Source organism: Tursiops truncatus, chromosome X (genome assembly GCF_011762595.2).
Source record: "Tursiops truncatus isolate mTurTru1 chromosome X, mTurTru1.mat.Y, whole genome shotgun sequence".
Lineage (NCBI taxonomy): Eukaryota > Metazoa > Chordata > Mammalia > Artiodactyla > Delphinidae > Tursiops > Tursiops truncatus.
In genome coordinates this window covers 88,344,972-88,356,116 of record NC_047055.1, presented here as the reverse complement: position 1 = coordinate 88,356,116, position 11,145 = coordinate 88,344,972, and the positions used below count along the sequence as shown (strand labels likewise).

Sequence of the window (11,145 nt, the reverse complement as noted above, 5' to 3'; positions counted from 1 at the left end):
CTTGCAAAGTGTTTCCCTAGGTGAGTGCAGAGTGAGCAAGCCTGTGTCAGGTCAACTCAAGAAAAGGGACTTTTCCAGCTGCTGTTGCTGGGGTACTTGGCTTATTCATGCTGTGAAGATATATGTTGTCAGGACTGTCTTCTGAGAGGTAACAATGTCACTTCCGTGGTCAAGAAAAACAGGGGACCCAGACCATGTCTGGAGCCTGTGGCCAGGTGCAAACCCACAACCCAACTTTTTAATACAGATTAATATCTATCTGTTTGGTTGATCATGAAGGGCAGCTTTCTATAGAAAAGAAGTCACAAGCGTATAAGTAGGAGGAGGAATATAAGCAGAAGGAGCGACCAATTTCTGTCTGGACTCTGCAGAGTTAGGGCTGCCAGCACATGTGCCCTTTCCAGGACCTGCTTCCCACTTGTATTTGCAATATAGAACTCATCCTTGTGGTTGCAGCAATTAGACCAGGGGTGCACAGTTGACCGGTGGGTAACCATTCTATTGATTGGCCAGCAGTTTATCTGGTTATCTCCCTTGAGAATCTGAACTAAGATATAAAGAAATTGTAGTATGAACTTGCACAGAAAGGCCATGAGGAATCAGGGTGGGATGACTGTTCTCAGCTATGCGTATGCTTTTGGTCAGGGGTGATGGTGAGATGGGATTTAACAGAAAGGGGATTTTATCGTTACTTTTGTTTAAGGGTCCCTGAAAAGATCACTGTTGGATATAGATTTTGTTTTAGGTTTAAGCCTCTCATTAATGAATACTTCAAAACTATGAGAGTTTTAGGGATTGTTTCTCTAAAATTAGTTTTGTTGTTTGTTCATTAAGAGGAACAACATCACTGTGGGACAGAGCTCCATAGGCATCAGAAGGCCTAAGCAGGTACTTCTTTACTTCTTTCTTTCAGATGAATCAGAAAGGAACAAATTTAGGAGGAGGGAGCACTGGACAGCACAGGCTCTGGATTTTTATAGAACCTGTCTAACCACTCTCATTGTGACCACAGGTTAGTCCCTTCACCGCTGTGGACCTCTGTTTCCTCCACTGTACTATGCAGCAACGGATCGAAATTTTAACCTTCTATGAATATAAAACATCTAAGGGTCTCATCCAAAACATCCTCACACAGACTTTTTTTTTTACATCTTTATTGGAGTATAATTGCTTTACAATGGTGTGTTAGTTTCTGCTTTATAAGAAAGTGAATCAGTTATACATATACATATGTTCCCATATCTCTTCCCTCTTGCGTCTCCCTCCCTCCCACCCTCCCTATCCCCCCCTCTCCAGGCGGTCACAAAGCACTGAGCTGATCTCCCTGTGCTATGAGGCTGCTTCCCACTAGCTATCTACCTTACGTTTGGTAGTGTATATATGTCCATGCGTCTCTCTCGCTTTGTCACAGCTTACCCTTCCCCCTCCCCATATCCTCAAGTCCATTCTCTAGTAGGTCTGTGTCTTTATTCCTGTCTTCCCCTAGGTTCTTCATGACATTTTTTTTCTTAAATTCCATATATATGTGTTAGCATACGGTGTTTGTCTTTCTTTTTCTGACTTACTTCACTCCATGACAGACTCTAGGTCCATCCACCTCATTACAAATAGCTCAATTTCATTTCTTTTTATGGCTGAGTAATATTCCATTGTATATATGTGCCACATCTTCTTTATCCATTCATCCGATGATGGACACTTAGGTTGTTTCCATCTCCGGGCTATTGTAAATAGAGCTGCAGTGAACATTTTGGTACATGACTCTTTTTGAATTATGGTTTTCTCAGGGTATATGCCCAGTAGTGGGATTGCTGGGTCATATAGTAGTTCTATTTGTAGTTTTTTAAGGAACCTCCATACTGTTCTCCATAGGCTCACATAAACTTTTCATCTCACTCTGAGGAAGAAAAAGTGTGCACTGGGTGAAGACTCTGTTGCCTAAGATCTGGAACTTAAATTTACAGTAATTTCTAATACTTGAGCACATGCACTTTTCTTCCTGATTGTGCAATAAAAGGCAGGAAGTGAAAAAGGGAACATTCTTAATGCTCAAGTTAACTCAGAGGCTCATTTAGGACATACACTAGATGTGAATAAGTGTGGGAAAGCAGAAAGATAACCAAATTTGAGCCTAAACTAATCTGCATTTGATGTCTGACCAAATGCCAAAATACTGTGCTCAGAGAATTAAACCAACAACTTACCTTTTCTATTACACAAGCAATACATGTGTATTGCAGTAACATTCAACCCAAGTATAGCAAATGCTAATATTTTAAAAAATATCTTCAGACAAACCCTATACCATTTGCTGAGAACAGATCTGATAGTTTATATGGCAACGCTTGTGTCCTCCACCAGGCTATAAACTCCATGAGGAGAACCCCTTTACCATTACTCTTTCCCCCACCCCACCACCTCTGCCCCACTTTAGTCACTTTCTTTGGGAAAGAATAGAGAAAGGTTGTAAATGTTTCCTTCACTAGTGTGCAAGCATTCATTCGACAAACGTTTTATTGAGCAACTAGTGTGAAGTTGAGCAAGGCTTGGGGGATTAAATAAAAGAAAAAGACAGGGCTTTTGGTCTCAAGAAATTCACAGTTCCAATAAGGAGACGATACAAAAACAATTATTTTTCTAAGTTCTTGTTCAATTTTAGAGTCATTCGTGGAAATTCTAAGAAAGCACATAAGAGAGGGCAAGGAGGGTCGGGAAGGTCTTTGGGGAAATTTCCCGAGGAGGTAACACTGGCCAGACGTGGGGTCGGGGAATGGGTGACGAAGAGTGAGGCATGCGAATTTCATGGCCCTTCCTGCGTCAGCAGGAATTCCTGTTCCCTCCCAATTGCACCACAAAACTTAAGTCTAATGTTCAACTACGGAGCTTGGAAACTGAGAACCTAGGGCAAAACGACCTGTCTGCCGAGGTTGCACTCCCTGCAGCGGGACAGCCCCGCTGAGTCCTAGGAGGGGCGGGGCAGGGTTGGGGGTGGTGGTGGCGGTGAGTGCATCTGGGCCGACCGGGCCCGCCCCTGGGGGCTGGCGCAGGAGCCGGGCGTGGATTGGCTGTTTGCGTAAGTCGGCCTCTCTTCATAGGCCGCGCAGGGCTGCTCGCGGGACTTGGATTGGCTCCCAGGGCGCTGAGCGGTCATTGGCTGCGGTGGGTCGTCAAGGCGACTGAGAGGAAAAAGAGAAGGGGTTTTGGGCCTGGCCGGCGAACCGAGGCTGCGGGCGGTTTGCCGGTTCCGCGGGGCGGTGTCCGGAGTGCTGCGGCACCCGGGACCCCGGGGTTCACGCCACAACTCCAGGAGGTGCCTGAGCCAGCGCGCCGGCGAGGAGTAGTGGCTAGTGGGACCCCGCGGGCCGGGACCATGGGCTGCTTCTTCTCCAAGACGCGGAAGGCTGAGAAGGAGTCGCAGCCGGAGGGCGAGGAGGAGCGGCCGAAGCAGTACAGCTGGGACCAGCGCGAGAAGGTAACCAACGTCACGTAGTGGCTGGTCTCAGCCTTCCCGAGCCCGCTCGGCAAGGGTCCCCAGCGGCCGGGCAGCGCTGAGGGGGCGGACCCAGCAGCTAACGCTCTTGCGCGCTCGCTCTCTCCCGCGAGTAGTTGAAGTCGGAGTGAATGACTTTTGGGGGAGCAGTGAAATTCAGCGTCAGAGAGGGCTCCACGGAGGGCGGTGCGGCGCTGGAAGGGGCCCTAGAGCTCATTGTCCAGGCAGATGGACACTTCGGGCTTTCCCTTCTCTGTGCACCCTGCCCTCCGGTCCAAGGATGGACTCCAGGGAAGGAAGGAGAACCCGGAATGCCCCAAATCTCACATCTCGTTTCACTCGCAGCTCCGAGCGGGGTTTTGTCCAGTCCTCGAGTTACACATGGAACTGATCTCATCTCTTTCGCGGCTTGTGTTCTTTCTGTGGTTGTTTTCTCTTTTGTCTGCCCTAGCCAGTAAATCTCTTTGGTGCCTCCTGATATATTCCACTGCTGAATTTTCTCAATGACGAAGTGGACCGTTTGACCTACAGCTTTGTATGACCTCCTCTTCCACTTACCCGAAAGGAATAATGAAAATGGAATCAGCCTTGGAATGTGTGTTAAGACCGTAAGATGAAAATAACCAGCATAAGCCAGGCAATATTTTACTGTTGCTTTCATGAATGAAAATGCCCTTCGTTTTACTTTTCTATATAGCCAGAAACGAAAAAGCTTTGAACACGTCCACTAGTCTTACACAAAGCGCACTTAGTCATAAATTTCATAATGCTTCCTCTTTCTACATAGTTCTCCATTTGTGTTTAGTAAAATACTTTGATCCATCAATTATTTTTCTCATCCAAAAGAAAATAAAGACTTTTAAATGAGTGTTATGAACAGTTAACTCCTTGCTTAATAAACATATCTGTATCCATGACTACTTTATAGTAAATGTCTTACTAATGTTTTGATTTCATAGACCATCCTACATGATTTCCAGTCCCCAGCAGAATGTATTCACATAAACTTGGTTCTCCAAGTGTCAGATTTTAAAAATTGGACGCTTTTTACAGACTCCTCAGCCCCATCTTTCTGCCCCTGTTTCACAGGGTTGCATGATCTGTTTATTAATTCTCTTTTATCCATACATTTTATAATGTAACAGTGGAAAATACTATATTTTCTGTCTGAAAACAACCCCTTTAAAAATTCTCCTGGACTATTAGAGAAAGAATTACCAGCTTACATTTTGAGACAGTGGAGATACCACATTTCCCAACATTGCTTTTTCTTTTGGGAATTTTTTCTTTTTCTTCTGGAATTACTAAGAATTCACTCTAGGGTACCTCTAATTTATGATAGCCTGCTAAATTTTATGTGATTTTAAAGATTTTTTTCTAGCTCCTTACCTCTCATGAGGTCAGTATGGGTAGTGTGCAAATGTTCTGTATTAGTCCAGTGATACTTTTACTGAGTTTAGCATGGTCTTGCTTGCTCCTAGAAGATTTTAATTGTACCTTAAAAAGAATGGGATGCAAATGCAGCCCAGAGAACATAAATGAGATACGTTGGATGTATATTAACAGAATGGTTTGTATTAAAAGTTTAGGTCTCTAATGTGATCATGGACTATAACATAAACAATTTTAAAGTTATATCAGACAATTACCATTCAACTTGTAAGACTTAGCTGTAAAAAAGAAAGTACAAAAAGAAAAAGAAAAGTGAATTGCCTGAAAAGTTTCCTTGCAACTTGGAAAAGTGGTGTTTAGATTTTTCCTTAGGTTGTGTCATCAGAGTATCTTTATTGAGAGGCACCCTCTGGGTTTTGGGTTTTGACTTGTGTAATTGGGTCAGTCTTAGGGGACTGAAGCTAGAAGAAATTGTCTCAATTAGAAAGAATGTTTGGGGACTCAGTGTTGTCATGACAACTGGTATACTGTAATCAACAGTGTAAGAAGCTCATTTTCTATTGCTGACTTGGAAAAAAAAGCTTATTGTACAATTACTACATTGCCATGATGAGAAATATTTTTGGATTGTAAGATCTGTGTTTAAATCATTTGGAAGGAAATGCTTTTATCCTTGTTATCTGTATGCTGCCTCCCATAACTAAGCAAATTATTCAATATATATGTTCTCAAACACCAAGGAAAACTCAAAATTATAAGAATTATTTTCCCTGCCCTTGAAGAGCTGACTGGCTTTTTTGAGTTAAAACAGGAAATATTTAAGTATCACGGGAAGATGAGTAGTATAGAAAAGTAGCTTTCATCTTCTAGTTATTCATACCAATACTCTTTCTAGACAATAGAAATGATGGCATAGGTATGAAAATTGTGATTTTGAGTATGGACAACACATCTGTGTCCATTCAGGTTCCTCAGTTATAAAATCAAACCTGGTAAAAATTTCTCTACTGTTTAATAAGGTAAAGGCCTGTCCTGAGGGTTAGACAGTACTGGTCACCTCTGAGGATAGAACTTGGGCCAGAGATTGGGCAGGACAGAACCAGTCTTAGTATAAGGCAGATCATAATTCCCAGAGTTGTTCTTCAGTGGAAAGGGTGGCTTTGTGAAGAACTGATCTCCATGTTGGTCAAAACATTCAGGCAGAGGTAGGATGGAGACCTACTAGGAAGAAGTGTCTGCATTGAGTAGGGGGCTAGATGCTGTTTTTAGCCTTTTAAGTACGTGAGGTATTCTAGTTATCCATTGTTGCATACCAAACCACCCCAAAACTTAATGGCATAGAATAATGGCAAGTACTTATTTTGCTCACAACTCTGCAATTTGTGTAGGGCTTAGCTAGGTTGGCTCTTTGCTTTATCTGGCATCAGCTGCAGCAGCTTGACTGGGGGTTGGAGGATCTGCTTTCAATATGACTTAATCACAGAGCTGGCTGGCAAGTTGATGCTGGCTTTTGGCTGGAAGCTCAGCTGGGGCTAAGGGCCAGAGGCCTCTTCCTGTAGCCTGGGCTTCCCCACAGCGTGATGGCTGGGTTCCCAGGGCAAGTGTCCTAAGAGAGACTGGCAGAAGCTGCATGGCTTTTTCTAACTAGCCTCTTAAGTGATGTAGCATTACTTCTGCTATATTTTGTTGGTTGAGGCAATCACAGATATCCACCTGCGTCCAAGGGGAGGGGACCTCTTGATGGGAGAAGTGTCAAACTTGTCGACATGTTTTAAATCCTTTACATAAAGTTGTTGCTGCTTAAAGGAAGTAACTAGTTCTTTGTTTATTCATTTTAAAATAGCTTTATTGAGATAAATTCATATGCCATACAGTTTACTAATTTAAAGTGTACAATTCAATAGTTTCAGCAAGTCCACAGGGTTATGTTACTATCACTATGATCTAATTTTAGAACTTTTTTATCCCTCACAAAAGAAACCCAGATGCATAAGTAGTTACTCCTCACTCCTCCTAGCCCCTAGAAACTACAGTTTTACTTTCTATCTCTATAGATTTGCTTATTTAGGACATTTATCAGTGGAATCATACAATATGTGGTCTTTTGTTACTTTCACTTAGTGTGTTTTTGAGATTCATTCATATTATAGCATATATCAGTAGTTTATTCCTTTTTATTGCTGAATGATATTAACAGAGTAGATATTTTATTTCATTTTATTTATAAATAAATTTTATTTTACTGTCCGTTTTGTTTATCCATTCATTAGTTGATGGACATTTGGCTTGTTTCCACTTTTTGGCCATTACAAATAATGCTGCTATGAATATTTGTGTACAAGCTTTTGTGTAGACATATGTTTTAATTTCTCTTCGATATATACTTAGGAGTGGAATTCCTGGGTCGTATAGTAACTCTGTGGTTAACTTTGTGAGAATCTGCCTAACTGTTTTTCAAAGTGTCTGCACCATTTACATTTTCACCAGCAGTGTATGGGGGTTCCAATTTCTTCACTCATATAAAGTGGGAAAAGGGGAAAAGTGCATGGAGTGGAAAGTGTATGGGACTGGGGTTTTAATTTGCATTCTGCCCTGTACTATATCTCACTGGTCAAGTCATTTAGCTTTTCCAGCCCTCAATTTCCTAAGATCCCTTCCAGTTCTTTAATTCTTTGAGCATCTTAAGAGAAGAGGTAAGCATCAGTAGAAGCATTCAGGCACATCTGAATGAACAGAGAGAATGGGATAGGATGTAAAATTAGATTAAAAATCAATTAGATGATATGAATTCTATTTTGTGGTTATATATTTAGCAACATGGTGTGTTATATAAATATAATACTTCACCTTCTCTTGTCATCAATGTATATAAGATCAAGGTACTGGTATTTGTTATTTTCACTCATGAAATTACCTTTCAGCTACATAGCTATGTTGCCTTGAAACTGACTTAACAATGTTTAAGTTTTAAATAATTGGTTATTTTAATTGAAGTGTAATTTACATAATGTAAAATTTACCCTTTTGAAGTGTACAGTTCTATGAGTTTTGACAGACAAATACAGTCATGTAACTATCACCATAATCAAGATATAGAACAGTACCATCATCCCCCACAAATTTCCTCATGCTCCTTTGTAGTCAACTCTGCCTCCACCCTCTGATCTGTTTTTTATCCCTATAGTTTTATCTTTTTGAGAATGTCCTATAAATGGAATCATGTAGTAGGTAACCTTTTGAGTCTGGCTTCTTTCACTTAGCATGACACATTTAAGATTCATCCATGTTGTTGCATGTATCAGGAGTTCCTTTTTATTGCTGAGTAGTAGTCCATTTTATGGATTTACCACATTTGTTTATCCATTCACCAGTTGAAGGACATTTAGGTTGTTTACAAATTCTGGTAATTATGAATAAAACTACCATAAACATTTGCATACAGGTTTTTGAATAAACATAAGCTTTCATTTCACTTGAGTGAATACCTAGGAGTAGGATTTCTGAGTCATATGGAAATTGTATATTAAACTTTATAAGAAAGTGCCAAACCCTTTTCCAAAGCAGCTGTGCTATTTTGCATTCCCGCCAGTAATGTATGAGAAATCCAGTTTCTCTGCATCCTCACCAGCACTTGGTATGGTCAGTTTTTAAAAAATTTTTAGCCATTCTAATAGGAGTGTAGTGGTATTTCATTGTGGCTTAATTTGCATTTCCCTAATGACTAATTATTTGTGGAGCATTTTTCCATGTACTTATTTGCCATCTGTATATTTTCTTTGGTGAAGTGTTTATTAAAACCTTTTGCTCATTTTTTTTTTACTGGGTTATTTGTTTTCTTATTATTGAGTTTTGAGAGTTTTTTATATATCCTGAATACAAGTCCCTTGTCATGTGTGTCTTGCAAATATTTTTTTCCCAAATAATGACTTGTCTTCTCTTAATAGTGTCTTTTTTTTTTTAAAAAGATTCACATTTTGTTTATTGTTTTTTTGCTACACAGCGTGCAGGATCTTAGCTCCCCAACCAGGGATCGAACCCACACCCCCTGCAGTGGAAACTCGGAGTCTTAACCACTGGACCGCCAGGGAAGTCCCTTAATAGTGTCTTTTGAAGAACAAAAGTTTTCAAAATTTAGATAAAAGTCCAATTTTCAATTTTTTCTTTTATGGATCATGTTTTTGGCTTCACATCTAGGAAATCTTTGCCTAACCAAGATTACAAACGTTTTCTCCTCTGTTTTCTTCTAGAAGTTTTAGACTTTTTGGTTTTATGTTTAGGTTCTATGATCCATTTTGAGTTAATTGTTAAATATGATACAAGGTATGGGAGATTCTTTATTTTATTTTTTACATATAGATGTCTAATTGTTCCAGCACCATTTGTTGAAAAGATTATCCTTTCTCTATTGAACTGCCTTTGCACCTTTGTCAATATATACATAAGTCTGTTTTTGAATTCTATTCCATTGATTTATTCACCTAGTAAACATTGGCTTCTGTTTGAATATGGTTGAATACGAAGAAGCAGCCAAGAGAATATACTTAGGAGCCAGACTGCCTAGGTCTGAGACTCAGCTCAAGCATTTACTATGTGACCTTGGGTAAGTTATTTACCCTCTGGGTGCCTCAATTTTCTCATCTGTAAAATAGAGATAATTATAGTATACAACCTTCATAGGGGTTTTTATGAGGATTGAGTGAAAGATTATAAAGCACTTAGAATGGTGCCTGGTGCCTGTATAGTGCTCCTTATACTCCTGAGTCTTATTTTGAACTTCTACCCAGACCAGATTTCCATTAAAACTAACAAATGCCATTATTTCATCTTAGGTTATCACTATGGAAGTTTAACTGTGGAGGTGAATTTTAATGAAAAATGTGCATAACTGCTCAGTGAAAGAATAAGATGTTCACTTTTATTTTCTGTTAGGAAAATAATACTTACCTTAGTTTATTAGCTATATCAGGTGAATTCCAACTCCTGAAATGTTTCTTTGATTTTTGAGAGTATATCCACTACCTTTCAAGGATTGTAGTTAGAAATATGACCTAAACTAAGCTCACTTCATAAGTGATTCTTGTGAAAAAGTAGTTTAAAAACTTCACCTTTCGTGTTTGTGATTTTGGGCACTTTGAGAACTAGTAACTTTTACAAAATTATTATGGTACTAAGCTTCAAGTTTTTTATTGTCACTTTTTGTTTTGAAGAGCTTTCAGGAATTGTTGAGAAAGTAAGTACAGCAATGTAAATCCTAAGTTTCTCCTTTGTAGATCATAATGATAGTCCAAATAATTTTATACTATAGAACTCTTTAGTTATAGGATTAATTTCACCCAGTGAACTACGAGAACTGAGGTGTCTAGATAAAATATGTAGAGTAGTAAATCACATTTAATTCCTCAGCATTGGCAGCAGTTATGGACTGAATGTTTGTGGTTCCCCACCACACCCCACCCTGCAATCACCTCCAAATTCATATGTTGAAACCCTAACTCCCAGTGTGGTTCTGTTTGGAGATGGGGCCTGTAAGGAAGTAATTAAGATTAAATGAGGTCATGACAATGGGGCCTTGATCTGATAGGATTAGTGTCCTTATATGAAGAGGCATCAGAAAGCTTGCCATGCATCCACCCAGGAAAGACCATGTGAGGATAATTCAAGAAGGCAACCATCTGCAGGACAAGAAGAGAGGTATCACCAGAAGCCAACCACAATGGCACCTTGATTTTGTACTTCCCAGCCTCTAGAACTGTGAGAAATAAGTTTCTGTTGTTTAAGCTACCCAGTCTGTATTATTTTGTTATGGCAGCCAGTCTTGGTCTGTTCAGCCCATTGTAACAAGATACCATAGACTGGGTGGCTTAAACAACAGAAATTTATTTCTCACAGTTCTGGAGGCTGGGAAGTCCAAGATCAAGGTACCCACAGATCCAGTGTCTGGTGTCAGAGATAAATACAGCTGGACATTGGTTAAAGCAGTGAAAACAGATTTTTGTTCAGTAATTACTGACGGGGGAAGGAGCTGAGCTCCATTCTGATTTGTGCAGAGGTGACTTAAGCCATTTAAGGAAGAATGAGGGAGCGGGGAGAGCAGGGACTCAGTAGAGTCAGAGAAGTGAAAAATTACAAAGTTGGTCTGTGTAAATAAGATTAGGTCAGTAGTGTTAGCTGGCAATTTTATTTATTTATTTATTTATTGCGGTATGCGGGCCTCTCACTGTTGTGGCCTCTCCCATTGCGGAGCACAGGCTCCAGACGCGCAG

General features: G+C 40.2%; 1 protein-coding gene across 1 annotated transcript in view; it reads left to right on the top strand.

Annotated features, from left to right (window-relative positions):
- The first annotated feature begins 3,175 nt into the window (after positions 1-3,175).
- Positions 3,176-11,145, top strand: part of RP2 (RP2 activator of ARL3 GTPase) — a 41,945-nt gene continuing 33,975 nt past the window's right edge. Inside the window, exon 1 of the mRNA XM_019943461.2 lies at positions 3,176-3,472. Within this exon, the coding sequence (XP_019799020.1) occupies positions 3,371-3,472 (102 nt within the window). The 5' untranslated portion in view covers positions 3,176-3,370. The remainder of the gene's footprint in view (positions 3,473-11,145) is intronic.